A 16299-nucleotide genomic window follows, 5' to 3' on the forward strand; every position below is an offset into this window, starting at 1 on the left:
GTCTTGGACTACAGAACTATGTAGACACCAGGATAAAACCCTGTCTACTACGTGAGAGGATAAAACCCTGTCTTGGACTACAGAACTATGTAGACACCAGGATAAAATAACCCCTGTGTCTTGGACTAAATGAAGAGGATAAAACCCTGTCTTGGACTTTATTAACGTGAGACACCAGGATAAAACCCTGTCTTGGACTACGTAGATGATAAAACCCTGTCTTGGACTCGTGAGAGATAAAACCCTGTCTTGGACTACGAGGAGGACTTAAAACTGTCTTGGACTAGAGGATAAAACCCTGTCTTGAACTACGTAGAAGATAAAACCCTGTGCTTGAACTACGAGAAGATAAAACCCTGTCTTGTTGGACTAAATGAAAGAGGATAAAACCCTGTCTTGGACTACGAGAGGATAAGAGCACCCTGTCTTGGACTACGCCGAGTGATAAAACCCTGTCTTGGACAAACGAGATAAAACCCTGTCTTGGACTAATACGAGAGGATAAAACCCTGTCTTGGACTACGTAGAGGATAAAACCCTGTCTTGGACTACGTAAGAGGATAAAACCCCTGTCTTGGACTACGTAGAGGATAAAACCCTGTCTTGGACTACGGAGGATAAAACCCTGTCTTGGACTACGTTGTCTTGGACTACGTAGAGGATAAAACCCTGTCTTGAACTACGAGAGGATAAACCCTGTCTTGGACTACGTAGAGGATAAAACCCTGTCTTGGACTACGTAGAGGATAAAACCCTGTCTTGGACTACGAGAGGATAAAACCCTGTCTTTGGACTACGATAGAGGATAAAACCCTGTCTTGGACAAATACAGTAGAGGATAAAACCCTGTCTTGGACTACGAGAGGATAAAATCCTGTCTTGGACTACGTAGAGGATAAAACCCCTGTCTTGGACTACGTAGAGGGATAAAAACCTGTCTTGGACTACGTGAGGATAAAACCCTGTCTTGAACTACGGAGGATAAAACCCTGTCTTGGACTACGTAGAGGATAAAACCCTGTCTTGAACTACGTAGAGGATAAAACCCTGTCTTGGACTACGTAGAGGATAAAACCCTGTCTTGGACTACGTAGAGGATAAAACCCTGTCTTGAACTACGAGAGGATAAAACCCTGTCTTGGACTACGAGACACCAGGATAAAACAGAATGGTCCACAGGACAGGACACTAGTCTATCTCCTGTTTCTGTAGTGAGACAGCTTGATGTACCAGGACACCCCCTGGACAGGACACTAGTCTACTCTCCTGTTTCTGTAGTGAGACAGCTTGATGTACCAGGACACCCCCTGGACAGGACACTAGTCTATCTCCTGTTTCTGTAGAGAGACAGCTTGATGTACCAGGACACCCCTGGACAGGACACTAGTCTATCTCCTGTTTCTGTAGTGAGACAGCTTGATGTACCAGGACACCCCTGGACAGGACACTAGTCTATCTCCTGTTTCTGTAGAGAGACAGCTTGATGTACCAGGACACCCCCTGGACAGGACACTAGTCTATCTCCTGTTTCTGTAGTGAGGCAGCTTGATGTTACCAGGACACCCCCTGGACAGGACACTAGTCTGTCTCCTGTTTCTGTAGTGAGACAGCTTGATGTACCAGGACACCCCCTGGACAGGACACTAGTCTATCTCCTGTTTCTGTAGTGAGACAGCTTGATGTACCCGGGACACCCCCTGGACAGGACACTAGTCTGTCTCCTGTTTCTGTAGTGAGACAGCTTGATGTACCAGGACACCCCCCTGGACAGGACACTAGTCTATCTCCTGTTTCTGTAGTGAGACAGCTTGATGTACCGGGACACCCCCTGGACAGGACACTAGTCTGTCTCCTGTTTCTGTAGTGAGACAGCTTGATGTACCAGGACACCCCCTGGACAGGACACATGTCTATCTCCTGTTTCTGTAGTGAGACAGCTTGATGTACCAGGACACCCCCTGGACAGGACACTAGTCTATCACAGGCCCCCCTGGGGTGTGAGGACCCTATTAAATTATCAGGTTGATATTTCCCATCAGGCATCATGAAGGCCTACCTAAAGGGAAGTTGGTAAAGAGCCCATGGAGTTGGGCTCCTTCTGCAGCTCAGATGCATTCTGGGGCATGTAGTTGTCCATGTAGGACTATGGGGCTGGTGGGCGGGGTTCTGCTTCAGGAGGGAGGGGTCAAGGTGATGCGGAGGCTGCATCATCGACTGGGACGAACCAATAGGACGGCCCTGCACACACAGAGAGGGAGGGGTTAGATTTACACAACGGCACATACTGCACCATTAGCTCTGTACTATATACAGACTGCCCCATATACAGACTGCCGTATACACAGACTGCCCCATATACAGACTGCCCCATATACAGACTGCCGTATACACAGACTACCCCTTATACAGACTGCCCCATATACAGACTGCCGTATACACAGACTACCCCAAATACAGACTGCCCCATATACAGACTGCCCCATATACAGACTGCCCCATATACAGAGCTGCCCCATATACAGACTGCCCCCATATACAGACTGCCCTATATACAGACTAACGTATACACAGACTGCCCCTATATACAGACTACCGTATAACAGACTACCCCATATACAGACTGCCCCATATACAGACTGCCCCATATACAGACTGCCCCATATACAGACTGCCCCATATACAGACTGCCCCATATACAGACTGCCCCATATACAGACTGCCCCATTAGTCTGTACTACCCTATATACAGACTGCCCCATATACAGACTGCCCTATATACAGACTGCCCTATATACAGACTGCCCTATATACAGACTGCCCTATACACAGACTACCCCATACACAGACTACCCCATATACAGACTACCCCATATACAGATTACCCCAATACAGACTACCCCATATACAGATTACCCCAATACAGATTACCCCATATACAGATTACCCCATTAGTCTGTATTATATACAGACTATCCCATATACAGACTGCCCCATATACAGACTACCCTATATACAGACTACCCTATACACAGACTGCCCATTAGTCTGTACTATACTATATACGGACTGCCCCATATACAGACTTCCAATATACAGACTTCCATATACACAGACTGCCCCATTAGTCTGTACTACCCTTATACAGACTGCCCCATATACAGACTGCCCCATATACAGACTGCCCCATTAGTCTGTACTAGACTATATACAGACTGCCCCATATACAGACTGCCCTACATACAGACTGCCCTATATACAGACTACCCTATATACAGACTACCCTATATACAGACTACCTATATACAGACTACCCTATATACAGACTGCACCATTAGTCTGTACTGTACTATATACAGACTGCCCCATATACAGACTGCACCATATACAGACTGCCCCATATACAGACTGCCCCATATACAGACAGACTGCCCGGTATACAGACAGACTGCCCCTTTACGAGACAGACTGCCCCGTATACAGACTACCCTAGACACAGACTACCCTAGACACAGACTACCCTAGACACAGACTACCCTAGACACAGACTGCCCCATATACAGACTACCCTAGACACAGACTGCCCTAGACACAGACTGCCCCACATACAGACTGCCCCACATACAGACTGCCCCATTAGTCTGTACTAGACTATATACAGACTACAGCATTAGACAGAGCCACAGCCAGCCAGACAGACAGAGCCACAGCCAGCCAGACAGACAGAGCCACAGCCAGCCAGACAGACAGAGCCACAGCCAGCCAGACAGACAGAGCCACAGCCAGACACAGACACAGACAGAGCCACAGCCAGACACAGACACAGACAGAGCCACAGCCAGACAGAGAGACACAGCCAGACACAGAGACACAGCCAGACACAGAGACACAGCCAGACACAGAGACACAGCCAGACACAGAGACACAGCCAGACACAGAGACACAGCCAGACACAGAGCCAGCCAGCCAGACAGAGACACAGCCAGACACAGAGACACAGCCAGACACAGAGACACAGCCAGACACAGAGACACAGCCAGACACAGAGACACAGCCAGCCAGACAGAGACACAGCCAGACACAGAGACACAGCCAGCCAGACACAGAGCCAGCCAGACAGAGAGCCAGTATGTACCTGTTGCTGCTGGTGTCCACCAGGGATGGGTCTGTGATTCTGCTGCTGTCCACCAGGCATGGTCCTCTGCTGCTGCTGCGACTGGAGGAGGAGACGCTGCGGAGACAAAACCACCTCGTCAGGAACTACACAACATTTTACATCCCAGTTCACTGGAATTAAGTGTTAGAGAGGTGTGTGTGTGTGTGTGTGTGTGTGTGTGTGTGTGTGTTCACCTGTAACTGGTTAAGCTGGTTGAGTTGAGACAGCTGGTTGAGCTGAGACAGCTGGTTGAGAACAGCGACCTGCTGTGGACCAAACAGGTTCAGACCTCCTGCACTGGGAGGGTACTTCAGTAGAGAGGAGGGACCTGGAACACAGTCACGCCAACTAGATCAGTATTATAGACTCAGACCTCCTGCACTGGGAGGACAGCTAGATCAGTATTACAGACTCAGACCTCCTGCACTGGGAGGACAGCTAGATCAGTAGGACAGACTCAGACCTCCTGCACTGGGAGGACAGCTAGATCAGTATTACAGACTCAGACCTCCTGCACTGGGAGGACAACTAGATCAGTAGAGATGTCAATAATAAGGCAATGGGGAGAATATTGTTGGACCTTCAGGAGGCTGAACATCCCCCTTTAAAAGGGACCCCCTGGTTCACATCCCCTTTAAAAGGGACCCCCTGGTTCACATCCCCTTTAAAAAGGGACCCCCTGGTTCACATCCCCTTTAAAAGGGACCCCCTGGTTCACATCCCCTTTAAAAGGGACCCCCTGGTTCACATCCCCTTTAAAAAGGGACCCCCTGGTTCACATCCCCTTTAAAAAGGGACCCCCTGGTTCACATCCCCTTAAAAAAGGGACCCCCTGGTTCACATCCCCTTTAAAAGGGACCCCCTGGTTCACATCCCCTTTAAAAGGGACCCCCTGGTTCACATCCCCTTTAAAAGGACCCCTGGTTCACATCCCCTTTAAAAGGGACCCCTGGTTCACATCCCCTTTAAAAGGGACCCCCTGGTTCACATCCCCTTTAAAAGGGACCCCCTGGTTCACATCCCCTTTAAAAGGGACCTTCTGGTTCACATTTTTAGATAATCACACCAGGTGTGTGTGTGTGTGTGTGTGTGTGTGTGTGTGTGTGTGTGTGTGTGTGTGGTGTGTGACCTGAGAGGACAGGGACGGGTGGAGGCACTTGGTTACGGAGATTGTTCTGGGCTGAGTTGAGGGGCTGGGGAGCGTTATGAGACGGGGCTACACTGCTGCCGTACATGGAATTTACATTCTGAAAACACACACACACACACACACACGTTAAGAAGACAAACACACAGGATACACACACTTCAGACAGATTGTTCACACACACACTATATTCAAGAGCAGCAGTAACCACTCACCTGCCTACCAGCCTCAGAGACAGAGGGGTGGGAGCCTGCCCTGAGCAGAGAGAGGGGATAGGCTGAGCAGAGTGGGAGGGGGAAAAGCTCATGCCGTGATTGGAGGAGAGCTCCTCCGAGGCGGATCTATCGTAAGCAGAGAGCGGCAGGGAGAGCTGCAGAGGCAAGGACAGATGAGGAAGAGGCATGACATCGTGGAAATCAAGGGGAGGAGAGAGAAAGACAGCAGGAGGAGAGGAGGCCCCAGAGGATGGAGGGAGAAAGAGAGGGAGGAGAGGAGGCCCCAGAGGATGGAGGGAGAAAGAGAAGGAGGGAGGAGAGAGGAGGCCCCAGAGGATGGAGGGAGAAAGACAACAGGAGGAGAGGAAGCCAGAGAAGCGACAGGAGAAAGAAAGCCAAAGCTTTTTTATGTCACTGAGCTACCACCAGGGGACTACATTCTGATATAACACTGAGCTACCACCAGGGGACTACATTCTGATATAACACTGAGCTACCACCAGGGGAATACATTCTGATATAACACTGAGCTACCACCAGGGGACTACATTCTGATATATCACTGAGCTACCACCAGGGGACTACATTCTGATATAACACTGAGCTACCACCAGGGGACTACATTCTGATATAACACTGAGCTACCACCAGGGGACTACATTCTGATATATCACTGAGCTACCACCAGGGAATACATTCTGATATATCACTGAGCTACCACCAGGGGACTACATTCTGATATAACACTGAGCTACCACCAGGGGACTACATTCTGATATAACACTGAGCTACCACCAGGGGGGGACTACATTCTGATATATCACTGAGCTACCACCAGGGGATTACATTCTGATATAACACTGAGCTACCACCAGGGGACTACATTCTGATATAACACTGAGCTACCACCAGGGGACTACATTCTGATATAACACTGAGCTACCACCAGGGGACTACATTCTGATATATCACTGAGCTACCACCAGGGGACTACATTCTGATATATCACTGAGCTACCACCAGGGGACTACATTCTGATATATCACTGAGCTACCACCAGGGGGCTACATTCTGATATATCACTGAGCTACCACCAGGGGACTACATTCTGATATAACACTGAGCTACCACCAGGGGACTACATTCTGATATAACACTGAGCTACCACCAGGGGACTACATTCTGATATATCACTGAGCTACCACCAGGGGACTACATTCTGATATAACACTGAGCTACCACCAGGGGACTACATTCTGATATATCACTGAGCTACCACCAGGGGACTACATTCTGATATAACACTGAGCTACCACCAGGGGACTACATTCTGATATATCACTGAGCTACCACCAGGGGACTACATTCTGATATATCACTGAGCTACCACCAGGGGACTACATTCTGATATATCACTGAGCTACCACCAGGGGACTACATTCTGATATAACACTGAGCTACCACCAGGGGACTACATTCTGATATATCACTGAGCTACCACCAGGGGACTACATTCTGATATAACACTGAGCTACCACCAGGGGACTACATTCTGATATAACACTGAGCTACCACCAGGGGACTACATTCTGATATAACACTGAGCTACCACCAGGGGGCTACATTCTGATATATCACTGAGCTACCACCAGGGGCTACATTCTGATATAACACTGAGCTACCACCAGGGGGCTACATTCTGATATAACACTGAGCTACCACCAGGGGGGCAGTGCAGCGCTGGGAGACGGTACACCACACAGACAGAGGAAAGAGCAACACACAAGACAGTACCTTGTCGTAGTAAGGGCTTCTCTCCATGGAAGGCTCTTTGTGAATCTGGTGCCTGGAGGCAGGGTTTTTCCCCATCACTCCACTGTACTCTCCCATGTTCACATCCATACGCTTGTCTGACATCATCCCTCCTCCCATCTCCATCTTATTGCTCTTCGACAAGTCTTCAGGAGAGTCCCTCTAGGGGATGGACAGAGAGAGGGAAAGATAGGTCAGACGAGAGAGAGAGAGACGAGAGAGAGACGAGAGAGAGAGAGACGAGAGAGAGGCGAGAGAGAGAGAGAGAGAGAGAGCGAAAGAGAGAGCGAAAGAGAGAGCGAAAGAGAGAGCGAGAAAGAGAGAGAGTCCACTAATGTGCTGGGGGCTTGTCTAGTGGTAGTGCTGCTGCCCCTGGAGGCAGAGGTTTGCAAGTGCAGCAGCAGAAATTGTACAATTATTTATCATCTCGCTCTCAGGTCCTAGCAGGCAGATCTGTTACACATAAGTCCACCCAAGGCCTGTTACAGTCCCACCTGAAGGGTCGGGTTCAGGGAACAGAAAACCCAAGACCGGTTACAGTCCCACCTGAAGGGTCGGGTTCAGGGAACAGAAAACCCAAGACCGGTTACAGTCCCACCTGAAGGGTCGGGTTCAGGGAACAGAAAACCCAAGACCGGTTACAGTCCCACCTGAAGGGTCGGGTTCAGGGAACAGATTACCCTGAAGGGCGACATCTGACGAGTTCCAACCCCCTCTTCGCTATTTAACAACTTTTCTTGAGTTTCTATCTTTATTTTTGGTGCAGAAAGATCATACTATTATCTCATGTGACCACCAAGCACTTCTGGACCAACAGAAGGACAATTCCTAACCTCCATTTAGGACTTCACATCCCAAAGTGGAGAAACCAGCTGATTGAAATAAATCAAAAAGTTTGATGAAGAGTTGGTTATTAAAAATCAGCTGCGTAGTGCTAGGGCTCCGTCGGGTCGTCGGGGAGAAGGGTTCCGTCGGGTCGTCGGGGAAGGGCTCCGTCGGGGGAAGGGCTCCGTCGGGGGGAAGGGCTCCGTCGGGGGAAGGGCTCCGTCGGGGGGAAGGGCTCCGTCGGGGGAAGGGCTCCGTCGGGCCGGAAGGGCTCCGTCGGGGGAAGGGCTCCGTCGGTCGTCGGGGAAGGGCTCGTCAGTCAGCGTTTCACGGTAAAGTTCTACTACGCCTGTTGTATTCGGTGAGTTGTTACAAAAAACAGCATTTGATTTTGAGGGTTCAAGGTTCAAGGCTGCATACTCACAACGTAGTTCATGTTGTTGAACTGTTTAACAAACTGGGTCATCCAGGCATCCTCCTGCTTGTTCACTGATTTGTTCATCTGAAACACAGAGAGAGACCCGGTTAATATCCTACACAGAGAGACCCGGTTAATATCCTACACAGAGAGAGAGACCGGTTAATATCCTTCACAGAGAGAGACCCGGTTAATATCCTACACAGAGAGACCCGGTTAATATCCTACACAGAGTGAGAGACCCGGTTAATATCCTACACAGAGAGACCCGGTTAATATCCTACACAGAGTGAGAGACCCGGTTAATATCCTTCACAGAGAGAGACCGGTTAATATCCTACACAGAGAGACCGGTTAATATCCTACACAGAGAGAGGCCGGTTAATATCCTTCACAGAGAGAGAGACCGGTTAATATCCTACACAGCGAGAGAGACCCGGTTAATATCCTACACAGAGAGAGAGACCGGTTAATATCCTACACAGAGAGAGAGACCCGGTTAATATCCTACACAGAGAGAGAGACCCGGTTAATATCCTACACAGAGAGAGAGACCGGTTAATATCCTACACAGAGAGAGAGACCCGGTTAATATCCTACACAGAGAGAGAGACCGGTTAATATCCTACACAGAGAGAGAGACCCGGTTAATATCCTACACAGAGAGAGAGACCCGGTTAATATCCTACACAGAGAGACCCGGTTAATATCCTACACGAGAGAGAGACCGGTTAATATCCTACACAGAGAGAGAGACCCGGTTAATATCCTACACAGAGAGAGAGACCGGTTAATATCCTACACAGAGAGAGAGACCCGGTTAATATCCTACACAGAGAGACCTGGTTAATATCCTACACAGAGAGACCTGGTTAATATCCTACACAGAGAGAGAGACCCGGTTAATATCCTACACAGAGAGAGAGACCCGGTTAATATCCTACACAGAGAGACCCGGTTAATATCCTACACAGAGAGAGAGACCTGGTTAATATCCTACACAGAGAGAGAGACCCGGTTAATATCCTACACAGAGAGAGAGACCCGGTTAATATCCTACACAGAGAGAGAGACCCGGTTAATATCCTACACAGAGAGAGAGACCCGGTTAATATCCTACACAGAGAGAGAGACCCGGTTAATATCCTACACAGAGAGACCCGGTTAATATCCTACACAGAGAGACCCGGTTAATATCCTACACAGAGAGACCTGGTTAATATCCTACACAGAGAGACCTGGTTAATATCCTACACAGAGAGAGAGACCTGGTTAATATCCTACACAGAGAGAGAGACCTGGTTAATATCCTACACAGAGAGAGAGACCTGGTTAATATCCTACACAGAGAGACCTGGTTAATATCCTACACAGAGAGACCTGGTTAATATCCTACACAGAGAGAGAGACCCGGTTAATATCCTACACAGAGAGAGAGACCCGGTTAATATCCTACACAGAGAGAGAGACCCGGTTAATATCCTACACAGAGAGACCTGGTTAATATCCTACACAGAGAGACCTGGTTAATATCCTACACAGAGAGACCTGGTTAATATCCTACACAGAGAGAGAGACCCGGTTAATATCCTACACAGAGAGACCTGGTTAATATCCTACACAGAGAGACCTGGTTAATATCCTACACAGAGAGACCTGGTTAATATCCTACACAGAGAGAGACCCGGTTAATATCCTACACAGAGAGACCTGGTTAATATCCTACACAGAGAGACCTGGTTAATATCCTACACAGAGAGACCTGGTTAATATCCTACACAGAGAGACCTGGTTAATATCCTACACAGAGAGACCTGGTTAATATCCTACACAGAGAGACCTGGTTAATATCCTACACAGAGAGAGAGACCTGGTTAATATCCTACACAGAGAGAGAGACCCGGTTAATATCCTACACAGAGAGAGACCCGGTTAATATCCTACACAGAGAGAGAGACCCGGTTAATATCCTACACAGAGAGACCTGGTTAATATCCTACACAGAGAGACCTGGTTAATATCCTACACAGAGAGAGAGACCCGGTTAATATCCTACACAGAGAGACCTGGTTAATATCCTACACAGAGAGACCTGGTTAAAATCCTACACAGAGAGAGAGACCTGGTTAATGACCTTCACAGTAATACCTTAGGAGGGATTTTCTTCATGTAGTTCCAGCTGTGTTGCTGGGGCCCATTGTTCCTGTTGTCCTGACCGTGGCCGTCTCTCTCCCGGTCTCTGTGGTTCTCTCTGTGACCGTCTCTCTCCCGGTCTCGGTGACTTGGGGCGTTGCTCCACATCCCGATCTCCACCTCCTCCTCTGGTTCCCAACTGGACTGGCACGACACCTCCTCACCACACCAGGTATTACTCTCCTGCTGGTGCATGGGCTTGGGACCTGGAGAGAGGAGGGGAGAGAGGACGAAAGGGATGAAACCCTGGAGAGAGAACAGGGAGACAAGGGGGACGGGACCCGGGGGAGACGAGGGGGACGGGACCCGGGGGACGGGACCCGGAGGGAGACGAGGGGGGACGGGACCCGGGGGAGGGGACCCGGGGGAGACGAGGGGGACGGGCCCGGGGAGACGAGGGGGACGGGACCCGGGGGGACGGGACCCGGAGGGAGCCGGGACCCGGGGGGAGACGGGACCCGGGGGGAGACGAGGGGATGTGTGTGTGTGTGTCTCACCAGGTTTGTGGTGGTTCTGTGGTCCAGGTCCTTCCCAGCCTCCCGTCCCAGAGTTGTCCCCTCTGTCTCTGTCCCCTCTGTGTCCCAGCTCCTCCCAGGTGGAGCTGGTGTCCATGGGTTTCCCCCAGGCCGATGTCCCGTTGTCCACAGAGACAGGGGGGCCTGACGGCTCACACCACGTTCCTGACTCCATCTTCTGGGGACCTCCGTACTGTTCACCCCAGCCTGGAGGCAGGAGAGGGGGGGGAGAGGAAAGAGGGGAGAGAGGCGGAGGTATGTGAGATGGAGATTCCTAAATGGCAGGTAACTTTGTACCTTCTGAACTCTGCTGTTGTACTGATCAATAACAGACGAGCTGGGCTTCTAGTCTCAGACGGATCAATAACAGTCGTTTAGCGCCTAGCATGAGGCTAGCGTTTAGCGCCTAGCATGAGGCTAGCGTTTAGCGCCTAGCATGAGGCTATCTGGGAGTGATTTATATAGAGCCCTGGATCTGGGAGGGATTTATATAGAGCCCTGGATCTGGGAGGGGTTTATATAGAGCCCTGGATCTGGGAGGGGTTTATATAGAGCCCTGGATCTGGGAGTGGTTTATATAGAGCCCTGGATCTGGGAGTGGTTTATATAGAGCCCTGGATCTGGGAGTGGATTATATAGAGCCCTGGACCTGGGAGGGATTTATATAGAGCCCTGGACCTGGGAGGGGTTTATATAGAGCCCTGGACCTGGGAGGGGTTTATATAGAGCCCTGGATCTGGGAGGGGTTTATATAGAGCCCTGGATCTGGGAGGGGTTTATATAGAGCCCTGGATCTGGGAGTGGTTTATATAGAGCCCTGGATCTGGGAGTGGTTTATATAGAGCCCTGGATCTGGGAGTGGTTTATATAGAGCCCTGGATCTGGGAGTGGTTTATATAGAGCCCTGGATCTGGGAGTGGTTTATATAGAGCCTTGGATCTGGGAGTGGTTTATATAGAGCCCTGGATCTGGGAGTGGTTTATATAGAGCCCTGGATCTGGGAGTGGATTATATAGAGCCCTGGATCTGGGAGTAATTTATATAGAGCCCTGGATCTGGGAGTGGTTTTATACAGCCCTTTCAGTCTCCCCCCTTTCTGTCTCTCTCTCCCTGTCAGTCTCCCCCTTTCTGTCTCAGTCATCCCCCTTTCTCTCAGTCCCCACCCACCCTGGAACTCTCTGTATTTCAGACCAAACAAAGGTCTGTGTTTCTGCCTGCTCTCACAGCTCAGAGAGAAAAATCAATGCTGTAGAACATTCCAGAAGGATGACGCAACCCAAACACACACACACACACACACACAGTGTCCTCCACCTCCCCTTAGTGTGTGTGTGTGTGTAAAGCTCCCTCCACTCACCAGGGCTGCAGGTCTTGTCCTTGTCGGCCATGTTGTTCAGGGGTGGTGGGGGCTGCTGGGTCTGCGGGGGTTTGGTCATGACCATGGCATCCTGCTCTGATTGGCTGGTCTTGTTCCACATATTAACCCCGCTACAGTTGTATTTGTTGGGGTCTCCCCATGCCGACGTCCCGTCGTCGATCTCCATCCGTCTCCTCACCGACTCTGGACTAGGCTCCTCCCACCCGGTAGGCTCCTCCTCTTTGTGGGAGGATCCAACAGGGACCGCCCCTCCAGTCCAGCCGCTGGGTTTGGAACCTCCGGGACCTGAGGGTTGGGGACCACCTGGTGGAAGTCCTCTAGGGTCCTGGCCAGGGTTGGAATTAGAGTCTGGGCTTTTACCCCAATCGGAAGGGGGCGCCGGGTCTCCCCAGTTCTGAGAAGGGTGGTTGGGCTTCATGGCCGACTCGCCCCATCCCCCCTTGGGTCTGGTGGTTCTGGGGCTTGGGTCCGGGGATGGATACGGAGGGCTCTCCCCAGCCAGAGTGAGGGTTGTTGGGGCGTTCAGGGGTGTTGGACCCTCCGCTGCCACCCCAGGTGCTGCTGCTGTCGTCGGTGTGTGTGTTGGTGTTGACCGGGTGGCCGGGTTCACCCCATCCTCCAGACCCCGAACGGTCGCTGTCGTTGTCCCATCCCCCAGACCCGCTAGTCTTCTGGGGCTGGCCCCAGTAGCTGCTCCCTCCTCCTCTGGAGCGGTCTCCACCACCACTAGGGGCGCCCCAGCTCTGCTGCTTTTGGGGTTTAGGAGGGTTCGTCCAGGTGTTGGACTGATCTTCCTTCTGGCTGTTACCCCAGGTAGAGGAAGAGTTGCTGTTCTCCCATCCTCGCTCTCCTCCAGGGCCTTTGTTGTCTCTGTCTCCACACCCAGACAAGGTCTTCTGCTCTGCCCAGGCAGGCCCTCCTGACTCTGGGCTTGTATTTCCCGGCCCGTCCCCCCATCCTCCAGAGCTGGAGGTCTGAGAACGGGCTGCGTGGCTTTTCGATCCCCAGCCAGGGCCTCCGTTACCGGGCTTCCTGTCATCGGGTCTGGGGGCGGGAGAGGTGACGTCCCAGGCTGTGTTCTGGCGTATGGGGGTCTGACCCCAGCCGGTGTTGCAGAGGACACGGGGGTCCACGTCTGTACAGGAGAGGACTTGCTGAGTTGACCCAGGGAGGGGGACTCTTCGACGGGGATCGTTCCTGTCCCGGTCTAAGCTACGGCCTACAGAGCTCTCCCCGCTCCCCTCACTGCCTCCAGACGTACCCCAGCACCCGCTCGCATGTCCCTGCACTCCTCCTCCCATCCTGAGGGCATCATCTTCAAGACTCTTCCAGCCGTTGGCTCCTCCCCCCGACTTCCGTCCGTCGCTGGAATCCTGAGATTTGTTGCCGGGCAACGAGCTCCACTCCCCATTGGGGGGTTGCCTGTTGGAGGAGGAGCCAGATGAAGAACAGGAGGAAGAGGAGGAGGCGCTGCCCCACGGTCGGGGGATGCCAGCAGGACCCACTCCGTTCCCGTTGATCCCACCTCCTCCAGTCCCCAAGGACAGGTTGTGAGGAGAGGAGGAAGCAGCGGGGCCAGAGTCCCACCTCCCTACAGGGGTCTTGCTGTTATTTTTACTGTTGTAAACAGCAGCAGCAGCAGCAGGGGAGGAGGGCTGGCCCTGTCCCTGGCCGTTCACAGTGTCTCCAGGGCCCGAAACCCCCCAGGGCTTAGAGAAGCCCCCTGCCAGGCCGTCGCTGTAGGGGTGCTGGGCGCCATAGAGGGTCCCGTTGGAGAGCTGATCTCCAGGCTCTGACCCTCCTCCTCCTCCTCCTCCTCCTCCAGCTCCCCAGGAACGCTGCCCCGAGCCGGATTCGTTCCTCTGCACTGAGCCGCCCGTAGAGTTTGGTAAACTAGAGGTGTTTATGGCGTTAGTAGTGTTATTTGGTCCGTTGGTCGCTTCAGTGTTAAGGTGGTGAGTCTTGACAGTAGTATCATTCAGGAGGTGGTGCTGTTGTTCTGATAGAGACGGAGAGAGGCTGTCCGGCTGTATCGCTCCCCAGCCCAGAGAGCCTCCCTGCTGGCCAATCTTACAGCCAGAGGGTCCCTGGGGACCAGGCCAGGCACTGTGGTTAACATTTGGGTTCAAAGTGCTGGGGTTCACACCAGCTCCGTTGGCCGACGCCCGGTGGCTCGGCTTGTTGCCGCGGCTACCGTCGGCGGGGCGGAGGCGTCGTTGTCGTCGGGGCCGGCGTTCATCGCCGAGCCGTTGGTCACGCCCCCACGGGCTTTTCACCGCCCGTTACACATTATGACGTTATTGCTGCTGCTACAGGGAGGAGGGGCGCAGCCGTTAGTCACCGTCAGGGGGGAGAAGTGGTTCCCGTTACGGTCTCCGTTAACGCCGGGCGGCGACGACAACGTCATCACGGTGACCAAGTTCTTCTCCGAGCCGCCAGAGCTAGAGGCGGAGTCTGTGTCCATGCATTCTGAGGTGAGCTCGGGGTCGCTGCCGGAGCTGCTGCCGGATGCCGAGTTGGACGAGGAGGAAGGCGCGTCACTGCAGACCGAGTCTACCAGCACCTTGAAAAGAAAAATCAATTTTTATTAAGAAATAAAACGTTATTTATAAAAATCGAGCCTTTAAAAAAATTTACAAATTTAAAAAAGGGACCCAAATTCGCTTTACACTTGTATAAACATCCACATGGCAGTCAGAGATACTGAAATACATGGATATTGCGTCTGAAAACTAAAAAAAAACGGTCCCAAATTCTGATCTTTTTAAAATCATATCTTTATCAGAACCAGTTTTTAACGGGCTTTTAAAGTTGACTTCAGCCGCAAAGGTTTAGGAGGAAAAACACCAATGAGATTGAATGTTTGAATTACTTTACAATAGGATACATATATTTGAATTGGAGACTAAATTCCTTCAAAAATATTAAAACACTAAAAGAAATATGCTTTTGATTTCACTATATTCAACACTGGATGAAACACGACAACAACAAAAACAATGACAATCATTTCAATTCAGCAGGAACGGGTTGCGGAACGGGTTACAGAACGGGTTGCGGAACGGGTTACAGAACGGGTAGGGAACAGCGTTGCGGAACGGATTGCGGAACGGGTTACAGAACGGGTTACAGAACGGGTTACAGAACGGGTAGGGAACGCGTTGCGGAACGGGTTGCGGAACGGGTTACAGAACGGGTTACAGAACGGGTAGGGGAACGCGTTGCGGAAAGCGTTGCGGAACGGGTAGGGGAACGCGTTACAGAACGGGTTGCGGAACGGGTTACAGAACGGGTAGGGGAACGCGTTGCGGAACGGGTTACAGAACGGGTAGGGGAACGGGTAGGGGAGCGCGTTGCGGAACGGGTTACAGAACGGGTAGGGGAACGGGCAAGAAGCTTCTCGCCCAACACAGCTAACGACTGAGAGCAAGAAGCTTCTCGCTTCCAACATAGCTAACGACTGAGAGCAAGAAGCTTCTCGCTTCCAACATAGCTAACGACTGAGAGCAAGAAGCTTCTCGCCCAACACAGCTAACGACTGAGAGCAAGAAGCTTCTCGCTCCAACACAGCTAACGACTGAGAGCAAGAAGCTTCTCGCCCAACATAGCTAACGACTGAGAGCAAGAAGCTTCTCGCCCAACA

At 51.5% G+C, this 16299-nt stretch overlaps 3 protein-coding genes across 3 annotated transcripts in view; all 3 read right to left on the reverse strand.

Annotated features, from left to right (window-relative positions):
• Window positions 1–2144: 2144 nt before the first annotated feature.
• On the reverse strand, window positions 2145–5388 carry LOC123732104 (trinucleotide repeat-containing gene 6A protein-like; the record flags this gene model as incomplete). Its single annotated transcript, XM_045711453.1, has 4 exons — window positions 5283–5388; window positions 4348–4481; window positions 4133–4228; window positions 2145–2238 (listed from the first exon to the last, which is right to left on the reverse strand). Coding segments are annotated over exons 1-4 (430 nt in total), but the record flags the coding sequence as incomplete, so codon positions are not given.
• Window positions 5389–5511: 123 nt separating this feature from the next.
• Window positions 5512–14863, reverse strand: LOC123732102 (trinucleotide repeat-containing gene 6A protein). The gene is made up of 6 exons (XM_045711451.1): window positions 12636–14863; window positions 11261–11485; window positions 10719–10969; window positions 8577–8654; window positions 7310–7489; window positions 5512–5670 (listed from the first exon to the last, which is right to left on the reverse strand). Exons 1-6 carry the CDS (start codon window positions 13693–13695, stop codon window positions 5512–5514), a joined length of 1953 nt encoding a protein of 650 aa, XP_045567407.1. The 5' UTR covers window positions 13696–14863.
• Window positions 14864–14928: 65 nt separating this feature from the next.
• Window positions 14929–16299, reverse strand: part of LOC123732103 (trinucleotide repeat-containing gene 6A protein-like) — a 37722-nt gene continuing 36351 nt past the window's right edge. Inside the window, exon 7 of the mRNA XM_045711452.1 lies at window positions 14929–15219. Coding sequence (XP_045567408.1) covers window positions 14929–15219 — 291 coding nt within the window. The remainder of the gene's footprint in view (window positions 15220–16299) is intronic.

Source organism: Salmo salar, unplaced genomic scaffold, assembly GCF_905237065.1.
Source record: "Salmo salar unplaced genomic scaffold, Ssal_v3.1, whole genome shotgun sequence".
Classification (NCBI taxonomy): Eukaryota; Metazoa; Chordata; class Actinopteri; order Salmoniformes; family Salmonidae; genus Salmo; species Salmo salar.

Coding starts and splice junctions, on each gene's coding strand:
- LOC123732102 (XM_045711451.1), bottom strand. CDS start 13,695: ATGACAGGAAGCCCGGTAACGGAGGCCCTGGCTGGGGATCGAAAAGCC. Junction 10,970..11,260: donor ACAGAACCACCACAAACCTG/GTGAGACACACA, acceptor TCCTCTCTCCAG/GTCCCAAGCCCATGCACCAG. Junction 8,655..10,718: donor TGAAGAAAATCCCTCCTAAG/GTATTACTGTGA, acceptor TCTGTGTTTCAG/ATGAACAAATCAGTGAACAA.